The sequence below is a fragment of the Molothrus aeneus genome, chromosome 1 (assembly GCF_037042795.1).
Source record: "Molothrus aeneus isolate 106 chromosome 1, BPBGC_Maene_1.0, whole genome shotgun sequence".
NCBI lineage: Eukaryota > Metazoa > Chordata > Aves > Passeriformes > Icteridae > Molothrus > Molothrus aeneus.
The window spans coordinates 119,021,518-119,036,756 of NC_089646.1; the positions used below are offsets into that span (position 1 = coordinate 119,021,518).

The following is a 15,239-nucleotide window of genomic DNA, read 5'->3' on the forward strand; positions in this document are numbered from 1 at the left end:
ACTTGTGCACTGGTTAAGGCTTTTTTTTTCTTTCTTTGTGACTTTGGGTGAAAAAATAGCATTCAACTAACAGTTCTACAGTTCCACACAGGATGATGTAGTTGTGTCTAGGCACAGGAAATTGATTTTTGGTTGTGGAAATAAGTTCATGCAGGACTGTCCTGATACACATGTTTAGATTGAATTTTTGACATTACATACTGCAGGATTAAAATAAAATATAGCATTTCATAAATGAACAAAGTTAAATATTATGTAGGTATCTGTGCTGTTCTGAATATGACTACTGAATTACGCCTGACACTTTGTTTTTCCATGCCTTCTGGGGAATATGGTTGTATCTTTTTTCAGGGTGCATTTCAAGGTAATCAAACAGAATGTAAAATATTACCCTTCCTGTATGTAGTTAAATCCATTGTCTGCTGCAAATCTGTATTATCTTAATATTGTATTTTCGTCTTCTGGCTGTAGCAGGGAAAAGGTACCCTACCTATTGTGACAGAAATTCTCCTGGCATATTGCATAAGAGACCTGCCTGATGAATTTTGAGTCTTCTTCCAAGGCAGCACACAGCCAGTAAATGAGGTGAAACAAGTAAATCTGAGGAGAGGATCTTGGACATTTTCAGCAGGGTTATCTTGGTGCCTGCTTTGCAAGCATAGGTTTTCTGTCATAGAAGCAGCCAGCTGGGCTGCGTAGTGTTCATCTTCAGTAGGTGGTGTCATCTCCTGGGCTCAGACCTCAGCCTTGCCAGGTGTGTGTGTTTTGAAACCCTCACCCTGAAGGGCCCCTTTTTTGGGGGAATCCCAGCAGCCTGGGAGTGCTTCCCCACATTGCAGCCATTTTTAGATGGAGACAGGCAGTGACTGTATCTTCTCAGGGCTAAGGCAGAGCAATGAACCTGGTAGTGCCAGTGGGAAGCAATTTGGGAACCCTGGAAAGTGGCTGGAGGCATGTAGAGCATAGTACCTCTGCACTCGGTGTTAACATTTTCTTTTCTGTGTAACTTTGCCACTGTGTCTCTCCTGCCTGATTCTTCACAGTTCCTACTGCATTCTAAACCTGTATACTTCAACCCTGCTGCGCTGTTTAGATCAAAATGGACACCTGCATGACTTTTTCCCTATGTGTTTCTAATCTTCAAATTTTTTTTTAGTCTGACTGTGATTGGATCATCATTCTCAGAAGTTTCTTTGCCTTAAGTAGCAGAAATATCTACTTTAATTTGACTTGAAATAAAGTGATAATCCAGGAAGGCAGAAAATGTTAGAAATCTGCCAGAACTTTGCAAAAAATGTTACGAAGAAGAAAAAAAAATCATTGAAGCATTTTCTTCGTCATCTTGGTTGCTTATGAGGAAAATCATAGAGGCATTTTGGCTTAACTGTTGGATGATAAAAATCCATATGGAAGCTGTCAGGTGGATTTTGCTTCCAGTTGAACTGGAATTATTAAGGTGTCTTCCTGGTTGGGCTGAAGATAGATTCAGGTACACTGATATCTTTTAGAAGTGAAATAGTTGCCAGTATCATGTGGTAACATTTAATACATGATAGTACACCAAATGGAGGAAGATATCTAGAGTATGAAAACAAATCAGTCAATATTTCTTTTTTATTAGTTCACATGGTTATTTAGATATTTACTAGAATATCATTAATTCATGCATTTATAATCAAGTTTTGTTATATCTGTGGACTGATGGCTTCTGCATGGCAAAAGATTCTTGGATTCTTGCACCAAAGAGACCAATTATTTCCAATTTCATTGTGGATTTTGCTTTTTTTTTTTCCAAATAGCAATATTCAAGTGTGTTAATTAAGCAAAAGCTTCATCTATACTTAAGTGGACACTGGTTGAAATAACAATATAAAAGTGTTGCTTGTAATGGTAAAAAGATTTTTCCAGTTGCAGTTAGAGAAGGACTGAGTATAAGCAGTGTTGAACCAAACTGAACTTGACTAAGTGTTCTCAAAAGATTTGAGAGCTTGCAGAGAGTCTGCAGTGGTGGTTACCCTGACAAGATACTGCACATCTTGTGTTACCTGTGACAGGCAAATCAGTGTGACCTTTCCTGCGGGGAGGGAAATAGCATACAAGTAGTTTTAGGTGAATCAAGTGACTGCTTACATGTGAAATAATAATCTCTTTGTCTTCTAAAAATGCTATGTAAAAAGCACTTATTATTATTTAAGGAGTTCTAGGCACAATTGCAGTATATAAATTCTACAAATATAAAAAAAAACCTCTTTGTGTTTTGCTGTTGTGAAAATTAATTTCCAGATTTTTCCATGACAATAAATTCTGACCTTTCCAGTTGAGAAATCTCTGTTGTATTGTTGCATATTAAACATTTAGATCTATTTAAAAGCTGATTACAACATTGGTATGAAGTCTTATGAGACCAAGTCAATCTCTGACAGGTAAATAACAAGAAATTAAGATGTGTATCTGAATAGATATTAATCTATTCAAAGTGTATGAATAAAACTTGTAATTATACTGCATATTGCTCATAGTTGTTTGGTTGCTGTACTAAAAGAACATTTCCAAATGACAGGATTTAAGTAATTTCTAACAACCAGGGAGCATGTAGTAACTTCTTTGACATTTGTTTAGTGAGCATTACTGGAGCAAACTTAGCATTAATTTATGTAGGCAGCTAAAGTAAAGGTAATTAAATCTGTGTAAGAACTTCCCCACCCTGGACTCTGGTAACTCACATTCTCCATTTTGTGTCTCTTTAATTGCTGGTTATTATTTGAAGTTCCATGTGAATAGTTTAAAAATTCTTGGTCAAGATTAAAAAAAAAATGAAAGCAATTTTTATAGTAACTTTAATGCATAGAAGTTACACAGAATAATTAATAACTTTGACTGTAAACACTGGGCAGTACAATGTTTTAAAGCATCATCTCACATTTATCTTTCTGTATAACTTGAATAAATATAATGGTGTAGTAATGCAAAGTTACTGGAGGAGTGTTTGGGAGGAGAAAGAAAAGCACCTGGGAAGCGTGGTGGTTCCTGCACACATTTTTAAAATGTGTTGTTATCAAAGTTTTCCATGGTATGCAATTGAAAGGATTTCCATCAATCTTCAAAATATTAATTTAACTTTTTTTTTGTTGGCTTCCAGAAAGAAGGAAGGAAGTGTTTGTAATTCTAAAGTCACAGTAATCTAATTCATCAAAACATTTTAAGCATGTGCATAGCTTTGTAATTATTTACTTCTCAGGCATAAAGACTATCTAAGCTTAAGGGCTTTTGCTGAGTCAACTCCTTAATATACCAATTGTTTTTTCATATATGGCCTTCTCCTGATCACCACTCAGAAACCCTTGATAATCCTTGCCATAGTGGTATTGTACTGGGTCTAACAGGAACTGGATTTTCTTCACACCAAGCCTATATGTTGGTGTATTTCAGATTTGTCACTGAAACAATGTTGGTACACCAGCCTTTGAGCTGTTGCTTAGCAGTGATTGCACAGGCTCAAGGCTTTCTCTGTTCTCCTCTCTGCCCACCAGCAAGCAGGCCTGGGGGGGATGGATTGGGCGGGGGCACACCTGGAACAGCTGACCCAACCTGGGCAAAGAGATATTCCTTACCATATAGTTTCATGCTCACTACTTAAACCTGGGGAGTAAATGTTCCAAAATATCTGTTGCTTGCAGACTGGCAAGTCGGAGCCGGTAAGTGATTGCCTTGATGTCACTTGTTCTTTGATTTTGGTTTTTTTTCACCTCTCTTACCTGTGGTTATTAAGCTGTCTTTATCTTGACCCATTAGTTTTTCTTGGCTTTATTCTTTTCATTTTTTTCCCCATCCCACTGAGGGTGGGAATGAGTAAGTGTCTGGTGTATGCTTGGCTGCTGGTTGGGGTCAGCCTAGCAGAGGTAGCCACAAAAATACCTGCTACTTCAGTTTCTAGCATTACCCTTTCTCAAAAACGTGTCAGACAGGTTGAAGCTAAGTCAGTGAAGCTCAAACTGGAAATATGATGTGATTTAAAAAAAAACCCAAAAACTGTTAATAAAAAAAACTGTTTTTTTTAACAGTTGCAGTAATGAGTCATTGCACATGGTGGAACAAGTGATTTCAATTTAGACCTTGAAATTGAAAGGAGATTACTTCAGCTGATCAGAGAAAGATCAGCTCCAGCCGATTGAGTTAGCATTTAGGTAAGGCAGTGATGTGTAGTCAATGTTGTTTTATGCCTGTAATTTAAGTCTAGGTTGTAATAGTCTTTCCTAGTCTTTATCTATGAGTATTTCTTTTGATGTAAATCTTACAGACCTTTCAGAAAACCAGCAGTTTTCATTTTCTTTGGCTGAACTCTGAAGTGCATACCTTGAGGGCAGAATTTCAGTGGTTGATAGAGTGGATGGAAACTGAGGAAGGCTTCTGAATTACACTTCAGGGAAAACTAACAGTGTTTCTACAATAACATGAACTACCCTTATTTGATAAATCCTTGCTCAGTTAAGATAATGATATGGTAGGCATAATTCCACAAGAGTGAGATTGTCATGCAGAGATACAGAATTGCAGAAAGAAGTAAAAGCTATCATAGGAAATCTTTGTGATTTGAAAAGTAAACTATGGGAAAAAACATGATAGCTTTTGCCGTGATTGGCATCTCTGAGAGCATGTCTTTAACCTTTTCTTCTTCTACAGAGAATTATTTAATGTTTTAGAGTAACCTAGAAGCAGTGACTTCTCTCTTGACAGCATTCTTGGAATGCTTAAATGGGAGAAAGGAAATATTTCAATAAAGCCACAGATTGAAGGTGTTTGAAGCTATTTTGTGAACTCAGAAGTGGTAAAGTAGATTAGAGACAATGATATTTGAAATACTAAGATTAGGAGAGAAAAAAACCTCAAAGGATAAATTAGTGAAAAGATGCAGCAAGAGGTTCAGATAGATATTGCATGTTATAATGTGTATGGTAGAGTTCTATAAAGTGTCATGAACTTACTCAATGAAACTTTGAAATTGCCCACCAGACCCCATGCACTCCTCAGTGAGATCAATGATGCATATTTTATCAAGTATTATATGCATGAGTTGGAATTGTTTCAGATAGAGGTAGTTCATCTGAGTCAGGGAACTGATAATATGATCTGCAAAGGATTTATTGTGGAACAAGTCTGTTGTTTCCATTCTGCTCTCCAGAGTCCCCCTAAAAACATGGTTGGTAACATAGCCCCCAAAATTGGTCTTTTCTTATTGAATTGGTACAGATATTTAGTAGATGAAGACTTAAGAAAGACAGCTATTCAATGATGTTTGTTTCCTCCTGTTATTCTCACTCTATGAAATGTTATCTGTGCCACTAGTCCCATACCTTAGATTTCCACAACAATGCACCTTTAGGGGAATTTTCTTTGCACCAAAGCATCAGAGCCACCATATCAGCTTTGTACTTTCATTTTACTTCTATGTCCAAAGTAATTTCTCTGTGGGTTGTGTTCCCATGCTGTGTACTACAGTCTTGTGATATTAAATTTAACTGCACAGCTGTCTGAAATGGTATCACTGAGGTTTTGAAGAAAGAATGTGTTAATTGAAAATTTTTAGTCAATTCCAGATAAGAGTTTGAATAGGACTACTATTTATTCTCAACTGTTATTCTGCTACGATTAGTTTGAAGTAAATAGTATGGTACAGACATATGAATTTTATTTATGTGGAAATTTGTGTAGGATTGAATAATTTATTTTATAGGGAGATGTGATGATCATTTAATGAATATAAAATATATTGAAGTCCATTTCATTCACAGTTTATAATGTAATTCTACTAATTTTAATTAAAAGTTGCTCAAGAATATTTTAAGTCTGGCTATTTTCCAAAAGAAGAATGCTGGTATTTTTCATTAATTTCCATAGAAAATAATTTTTTTTGGTAGAAGCAGTCATTTAAGTACTCATTTCTGCTCTCATTTAAGAATTTCAGACTCTTAATTTAGTCAGTAAGAATGGTAAAATTTACTTTAAAACAATTATTTATTTTTGTTTCTTTGTTTTGTTTCTGCAGTAATCAGAATGGAATTTTAACAAAAAAGTGTCAGTCATTAAAAAGTTTCTTAAACCTACTGTCCTTCCACAAATTTTCCTTCAATTTTGTTTCTTCTTTGTTTACTTACAGCCTGTATGAAGGGGTTAGCAAGTCTAAATTTAGATGTCCAAGTGTCCAAGCTTCACTGTAGTCAATGCATATATCTCCAATAACTCAGTGGAACCAGGAGAGCAATTCTTCTTCTCCTAAGTGGACACACTCTAGCTGGTCAGCTGGGAGACATCTAGCCCCTTGTGACTTCTTTATTGTCAAAGTCACTACTGACATCACTGTGAAGACTTGCAGTATTTAATTGTATTTAAACTTCTAATTTAATCCACCAGAGTGTAACCCTGCCAGAATCTGTGAATGCTGTGCCAGAATCTATGAAGTCTGTACAGTTAAAATGTGATTGTGTAGTTACCATTACCAGTTACAGGGCAAGATAGAATGTCTCTTAATTAACTTAATAACCTGATAGGTACATTTAGACAGGGCTAATTAGGACTTTCTTGTAATTGGGCTTATGATTAATAGACTGTGAAGACTGTTTCATTTGTATTAAATGCCTGGAAATTTACAAGGAATAAAAATATGAGCCTTCATTGAAAAAGTAATAGAGGACCTCAGGATAGGAAAATAGTGAAAGATATAAAGAATTCTTTATAAATTATTGCTTATAAATTCTGTATATTATTTATAAATAATTAATATATTAAACTACTACTTTATACCTGGTGTTTTTTTCAAGATCTTTTACAGCCTCATTACACGTGCATGAGTCTCTCTTGGAAATATCCACAAATGAACTAAAAAAAGTTAATTTTTTTAAAACAATTTTAGTAACATAGTTCAATAAAACTAGTGAATGTAGGAGCATATGAAGATACCTTTACAAGATATGAAGAAAGAAGAACTGGTTTGCACAGTGCTGGGTAAAATCCATGAAGCAGATACCTGAAAGAGCTTATATCACTTTCCTGTTCTTTCTCATTCTGCCTTTAGACAAGGCAGAGCCTAATTTGGGGCAATATAATTGGGAAGCAGCAGAAACTGATGTATTAATCTGAGTACTCTAGTCTGTAGTAACCATGGAAGTTTCCTTTGGCCCCTTTTCTGTGCTCCAGTGTGTCTCAAGGGTGCACAGGGAATTCATAATTACTGACTTCTGAACAGCTTCTTCCCTTGTTACACAGCTGGGAGGAAGAGACTGTGTGGAGTCCACTGATAGAAAAGACAAGGGACGTAGAGTGAAAGGAAGACATGGCAGTAGAAAGGAGATAGGAGGGGAGAGATTATGAGTAGTAAGCAGTTCATTTGGCATGGAGACCCAATCTGCCATGGCTTTTTATTGGTTGTTATAAGGCACGTTGTGCACAGAACAACAGACTTGCCTTATTTGAATTGTAGAAAACTTAGAAATTTGAGCTAAAAATGTGAAAAATATAATTAATATTTTTAAGAGACTTATCTTTAGGTGTCTTGCATTTTTGTCTTTATGAAGAGTTGAAACTTACCTGATGATTTGTTAATGAAAAAATGAATCTCAGTTTCAATGATCTTGTGCCACTTTTGTTCTGCTGTTAATGCAGAGGCGTCTTCAGTGAGACTAGTTGGTCTTTTCCCTTTTCTTTTTCTTGTAAAACCTTGCCTACTTAGCACATTGTAAGTCAGATCAGACTGCTGCTAACCAAAAAGGAATATTATTTTTGTACCTTGGATGCTTTAGTTTTTTCTTATTTAATACATTCTTTTTTTAGAGACATTTCAAACATGTGAAAGTACATTTAGAGTACCATGTAGTATGTTATTCCTGCTGCCTATTAAGATGTCACCTGAGCAACAGATGAGGTCATTAAATAAGCTTTTGATCATTTAATCAGAAGTTTAAGTTGGTTTTGCTAGAGAATGGTGCTAGAATGAGAATACCCTTTAGTTGACATTCCTAATCTGTAGTATCTTTTCACCTCCACAGAAGTATGTGTTTTTACTTAAAAATTAGGTGAGCGCTCACTATGTACAGTTAATGTTGGTGAAGCTTTGTGCTTGTTTCTTGTTGGGTTGCTTGGGTTTGGCTTTATTTTTGTTTTTCTTGCCCCTCCAACCCTCCCACCGAGTCATGGCACAGCCAAGCAGCTGAATGCAGGCAGCGAGCATATTTTCATGTAATTGCTAATTTGCTGGGGATGAAAAAAAATCTCAAAGGAAACGTGAGCATGAAGAGGAGAGGTTGAGAGGTGAGCAGATGGAGTTGTATCCCTTGATGAAACTGGTAGAAACTGATGAAACTGGTAATTGTGTCCCTTTGCAGAAACTGGTAGAAGGGCAAAGGCAGTGAGGGTCATGGAACTGTGATCCTATTTCTGTGATGTCTGGCAGTGTGTGAGGCAGAAGGATATGGAAGAGAGATAACACCTTCAGCATGTGAATGTGAATTTCCACAGAGTATATGTCTGAAGCTATTGTTCTTGGAGTGGAGGTGTTCTTTGCACTTTGTCCAGAGTTTAGGAACTCCAAGGAAAGTGGTAAATTGGAGACCACTTCCAAACCTTGCTTGAAGCAGCTTGAGAAGTAGATTCCTAACAGTTTCTTTTCTCCCCTTTTGCAGTGGAATACTTGTAGTAAAGAGTTTTGTCTTTCTTAAATGGCCGATTTTATAACCTGAGTTGCCTTTGTGTTCATTTTAAGTTGCGTTTACTTTTAATGACATTTCTGAGAGTGCTTGAGGCAAATCAATTTAAGGCTTATTACACAAATATATAGGTCTTTTTCTGAACTTCACACTCTTCAGTTTATGAGTATTTCAGCAATGGTTTTTTTTTTTTTTTCACTTTAGGTGTACAGGATTGGTACAACACATTTTTTATTCCAGATAAAAGTAGTGTCTATCTACAGTTCTTTATAATTTTCTAACTGCTGTCTCAGAATAGGACTGATTATTCTCTGGGCAGTACAGATCTCTATATGCCTCAGGTCTTATTATCAATATAACAGTAGGTACAAAAAGTGGTCCTTTTTAATGGAATCTGGTTTTGCATCACCTTGATCTTTAGGTTTTTTGCTACATCTCAGAAGAGGTAAGGAATCCTATAATCAGTTCTATTTTATTAGATGAATTTCTGTTACTTAAAGACCATTTCTTCCTGCTACAAGCAAATCAGTTATGGCAACAATCAAGTAGCATTTGTCTTACTTTGGTATGTAAGCATTCTAAAATTTCTCATTTTTCTGTATTACATTTTCAATACTATGTTAATAGTGCAATGTACTACTAATCTAAGACAAAAATAATTTTCAAACCATGATTCTGAGAAATTATTTAAATTACAAGTCAGCTGTAACAGATTGGCACTTTTCCTTTGGTAATAGAATCCTCTGCAGTGGAATTACTACAGCTATTGTGGTCCATTACAAGCACTAGATTACATCTTCCCATTGTCACTAATTCTGCATTTTGGCAGGGAAAAGAATAAAGGTTTGCTGTTAGTGTTGCCAAGCAACTAAAATATGAATTACTGCAATTTCAGAATTTTTCTTGTATGATGTATATCGCAGGGTTTCTCCTACCTTGGTAAAAGGCAGTCCAGATGAAGTTACACTCCATAGCTCCAACAATTCTAAGATTAGTAAGTAGCTTAATTTCTCCCTGTGGAGTTCCAGTTCAAAACCAGAGACAGCCAGGGTTTTTCATTTCACTGAGGATAAGTATCAAAAATGGCATCACAGAAGATTGTGTCTTAAGAAGAAATGTGGGCAGATGGGGCATATTTTCTCCTTTTTGTGGACAAAGAGAACTTGCTATGCCTTAGTAATGCTGTGTGCAGTTATTCATGTTTGCTGCTATTTGGTATACTTCCTCTGAAGTACCTTTTCCCCAACACACTTAATTGATGATAATGCTAAGTAACTACTGACTTTTGAAAAAAAAATTATTACATGAAAGTGTGTGGAAAAGATGAAGTGGGGATAGAATTAAGTGCATATAAGTTGTGTTAAGGTTTATACTTGGGAATAGGTGAAGAGAGAATACATGCTCTGAATAACTTAGGTTAGTTGTTCTGGGTTTTTTTTCTCTTTTTTTTTTTTTTTGTTTGTTTGTTTGTTTATTTTTATTTTGTTCTCATTTTGTTGTACATTCCTGTAATTTTTTACTTCATGCAGCTTTTTCATTTTGCAGCAGCGGCTCCAGATCTCCTGTAGAACTAAATGGGTTTCAGGGTCACCTCACCTGCCCTGAGTCATTCATTTCCTCTCAGAGCACATGCACACAGCACAGCCACAGCTTCTTTCTGGATTCCTAATGTGTTTTGTGCCTAGGAAGCCAGAAAGAACCCCAACAGCAATAATGGAGAGTGTTTCTTTTTCTGCAGCCCTGCACAGCCAAGGTACAGAGCAGTTGGATAGTACCAATGCATGGTGTAGAAGATGCTTTCCTGTTGACATTGGCTTTATATCCATATCTGCAACAATGTCATAAAATATTTCTTTATTTCTATACTATAGTATTTTTGAGGATTTGCTTTAAAAACCATCTACTTGTTTGATCAGACCTTGGAGTTCCCAGACATGAATGCATATTTCAACCAGACAATTGTCCTGAGTTTGGGTGAGATGAAAATTCACAAACTTTCCTGAATCTCAAATTTCCAATGAGATGAAGCTTGGACGTAGTGGTCAGAGAAGAGCTACTTGCAGCTCTGAAGAGGTGCTGGTTCTGAGTAGTTAAATGGACAGCATTACTGTTTGGGATAAATTTGAACAGGTAGCAGGGTTTGGCTTTTTTAACCTGTGTTCCAGTGGATAAGAGACTGCATAGGCTGAGAACACTTCAGATATGAGCACTTCATACGACCAAACTAGTAGTAGTTTGAGGAGGTGGATGTTCCAGCTCCTGTTTTCTTCAAATTTGAAACACCTTTCCTTTATAAATGCTCATTTTCTTTTGGCAAATACAGCATTAGTTTGGGTGCAATATCTCACTAATTTTTTGTTTTGGCTTAATTTTCTAAAGGAGTTGATGACCAAGCTGATAACGGAGACACCCGACCAGCCAATCCCATTTCTAATTGATCATCTTCAGTCCAAGCAGGGAAACCGTGGTCAGCTTCAGAGAACATTGTCTGGCTCTGCTGCCCTCTGGGCAGAGAGTGAAACATCAGGTATGTTCTGTGTGCTGGAAAGGGATGGTCTCCAGTATAACCTTCCCACACTTGATTTCCTGGATTCACATGTACCTATTGAACAGGTACTGCTTAATGGTTTTGAGCATGCAGAATAAATCCAGTTTATCTTGCAGCTACTGAATTTAATTACATTGCTCTCTGTCAGCTCAGCCTAGGTATATATTGTGTGAATATGCATCAGAGTTACAGAATGGAAACATCCCAGTCTCAGTGAGAGAGATTCCCTTGCTGTCCTCTTTCTTTGTTTTCTTTTTCCCTCCCATGGTGTGTTTGTGCCCGAGATTAAACTCTATTGAGATATTTTCTTTAATAATACATGTTTTTATATACCTATCATCCCAACCCTTAATGAGGAGCTGCTATGCTACTTTATAAACTCCAGTGTGAATAATTTATGATGGTAAATCTTCAGAAGCATTAAAATAATATTCTGAAGTAGTATCTGCTCTGATTGTATAGTAGAAGTCTTGGTTTTCTTATTCTGGTACAATCTACTATTACAATATTAGTTTTGTGTTTAAAAATTGGCTAATGATCTGTTTCAGACTGTAGAACCTAAATAGTTTCTGGTAGCCAAAGTGTTAATTTACTGACAAATCAACCATTTATATCAAATACACAGTTTTAACATAGGCAGTAAAACATGTACATATTGTGGACATTAAGTACTTTTTCTTAACAAAAAATAGACCTTTATAATGAAAAGCATATTAATTTCTAAGTCTTGATATTTAAAAAGTGGAATAAATATAATAAATATAAAAGCAATCAGAAATAGGAGAAAAAAAAAAAAGAGCTGTCTTTAATTTGGATTGATATACCTTGGGGTTTTTTTGATTAATTATTTGCTAAGTCTTTGAAAAATGACCCTACATATGTTATGATTATCTAATTTGATTCTTTTTAACAGAAAATAAAGGAACAAGAAGAGATTTTAGAAATTATGATAAGCCTTGGCAGGTAAATGCAAAAAAGCCTAAAAAGTCAAAGAGCGACCTTGCTGTGTCCAACATTTCTCCACCATCACCGGAGTCCAAGTCATGTAAGAAAGCTTCACTACATTAATAATTTGGGCATACTTTCCAACCTATAGTATGTTTTTCATTTGAATAAGGTTTAAAATGGAAAGCAAACTGTAAGCAGATGAAATGCCTATATATATATATATATGTATATATATGTTAGAAGAGTTTGATTCTTGCTTTAATCTCACTTGAATTATAAATATTTTATAATGTTGTCATCTGTAGATATAAAAGAATTTTGGATAGATTGATTAAAAATCAGACTAATATCTGGGTGTCATGCAGTATTTTATGTTTGGATACTGATTATGATTTGATGTTTTAGTTTGCATTGCCATTTTGCATGTGTAAAATCTGTTCTGTTGATATTGGTCCTAACAGATTTTTTTTCTGTGTGTCAGGCAATTCAAAACTATGAATTATGAACAGATACTGTTCAAGGTATGGGAGTAGTGTCAGCAGAACAGGTGTACTGTTCTGACAGTTGCTGAAGGAATCTAAATGTACACTGAAAGAAAAGGCAGAGTATAAATAGAGCAGCTGAAGAGAATATTGTCAACTGCCTGTAAAAAACTAGTGAAAATGAAAACAACAGGTCTTAATGAAATATGCTTCCTGTGTACTGACTATTGAAGAAATCTAATTTTTAACTTGATTCCTAATGTTGGGGTTTTTTCACAAATAAATATATTTACAAGATGCATACGTACATAAATATAGTTACACACCCAGGGAATTGTTTATATAAGATTTTTCTCCAAAATAAATTAAAAAATTAGATTTTCTTCTGTTGACTCTTGTAGCTTTTTGATATTTTTATAATAGCCAAGTCTTTATAATGCTGAGTGTGACTAAGTGTACCAGATGAGAACAGATATATAGTATGGTGCAATAGAAATTTTGTTGTCTTTCCTCTAAAAGCAATATGGGAAAGTCTAGACTTAGAAGTCAAGGAAAATTGCCCAGTGACCTCACGAAGTCAAAATACTACATAGCAATGGGTAAATAATGATAAATTTATGCAATAGAAATACTGTGCTTTTGAGTGATTGTATGATTATGAAACATTTTTTACTGAGAATAAATAACTGCAACAAGTATGAAAAGCTGTTACAGGTAGCTGTGTCCCATTGTACGGGATTTTCTCAGGGTTATTTTCTTCTAGAAATTGAGTATTTGTCTCTTTTTCTTCTTCATGAAGCACATTGCCTGCTTCAAAAACACTCAAATGTGATCATCAATTCCACTGTGCCTCTCAATGGGCACATGAATTTTTAAGTCTGTTCAAAAGAAGCATGTGTATTTTAATTTATTTTCAAGAATAAATAGAAACATTCCAATAAATGCTTATAGTCACTCAGTCTGTGTCTTATCTAACAGATTTGCTAGAAAACAGCAATTTATGGAGATCCACTGTTAGAAACAGTGGCCAAAAGGTATTGTGAGCTGTTCCTGTCATCATACTGTATTCATTCCTTCTGCCTTGTACTTGCTTTTCAGACTCTGTGCTATGCATCAAGTAAGTTTCATGCCATCTCCTAAAGATCTCAAGTTCTCTGCCTTTATCCCAGATGGGGGGTAACATCACGTCACTCTCCTCAAACATGTGCCTACAAGTTTTGTGCTTGTTAGTCCTTAGGTTGTCCCATTAGAGGGACAAAGAGGAGGCTGGACATTCTAAACTATCAGGTCTCATGTCAAGCAAAGAAATTTTTTATGCATCCATAAAACAACTGGGGTCAAGGATCTGTCCTTGTGGACTGAAGGAAACTTATTAATACTCTTTAGTTGGTAAGACTCTCAAGCTACTCAAGTGTAGAAACAGTGTGTAGGAGTGCAGCTTTGCCTACAAAGGAGGTAGAATTAGGATGTGCTTAGTGCCACTGACATTCATAAATACATGGCACTACATGGGATTGATTCTAAGCATGCTGAAAGAGGAGACTAATATCATTCCAAGGCCATTCTGTCATCTTTGAAAGGTCATAGTTGTTGTGGATGTTCCTGATGATTAGAAAAATGCAAATATCTCATTGATTTTGTGGAAGGGCAAACCTCACCCTCTGCAAGGATTATTGGGCAAACTTTCTGGAAAGCTGTTCCGAGTCACAAGGGAGAAAATCTGATTTGGAACATCAAGCATGGATTTATGAGACCATATATGTCTGATCAGATCAACACAGATGCCCTCTTTGGTGAAGTAACTGGCTCTGTAATTAAAGAAACAGTGATGGATGTTTCATACCATGACTTTAGCAAAACCCTTGTCAGCTTCCAGTTATAAGAATAACTCAGTTGATAAGATATGGACTCAATAAGTGGGCAAGATGATGCATGGAAAGTTGACTCAGCTGGTGGATTCAGGGGATTGTGGCTAGCCAAAAGGTATTGTGAGCTGTTTCTGTCATACTGTGTTCCTTCCTTTCTCTAAAGTCCAATTGGAAAGTCTATCTTTAATGGCATGCTCAATGGACTGGTACTGAGATTGATGCCTTTTAAAAGAATTTCCTAATGCCTTGGATGATGGGATAGAATTTCTCTTAGGTTTGTGGTTAGACCAAATTGCGGGAAGTGGTTGGTATTCTGGGTAGTGGGACTCCTCTTCAGGGAGATAAGACTAAGGAATGGGCTGAGAGGAACCTAGTGAAGTTCAACACAGGCAAATTCAAAGTCCTGCATCTTGGATGGAATAAGCCTGAGCAGTAGTGTAGACTGGGATTCGTGTGTCTAAAAGTAGCTTTGCAGAAAAAGGTGTGGGATGCCGATGGACAAGGACTTGGAATATGAACCAGTTGTTGCTGTGTGCTCATGTAGTGCTGAAGGTGACCTGCATGCCAGGCTGCAGTCACAAGAGTAGAGCCAGCAGTGTTTGTTTTTGAGGTGGCATCTGGAGTCCATTGTGAGAAACAGTGATGTACTGGAGAAAGTCCTGTGGAGGTTCACCAAGATGATGACAGGGTTGGAGCA

At 36.2% G+C, this 15,239-nt stretch overlaps 1 protein-coding gene across 4 annotated transcripts in view; it reads left to right on the forward strand.

The window, feature by feature from the left end:
• Nucleotides 1-15,239, forward strand: part of C1H8orf34 (chromosome 1 C8orf34 homolog) — a 150,624-nt gene that overhangs the window by 13,073 nt on the left and 122,312 nt on the right. For all 4 annotated transcript variants that reach the window (XM_066563775.1, XM_066563776.1, XM_066563782.1 and 1 more), the window contains exons 2-3: nt 11,076-11,223; nt 12,158-12,289. In XM_066563775.1, coding sequence (XP_066419872.1) covers nt 11,076-11,223; nt 12,158-12,289 — 280 coding nt within the window. The remainder of the gene's footprint in view (nt 1-11,075; nt 11,224-12,157; nt 12,290-15,239) is intronic.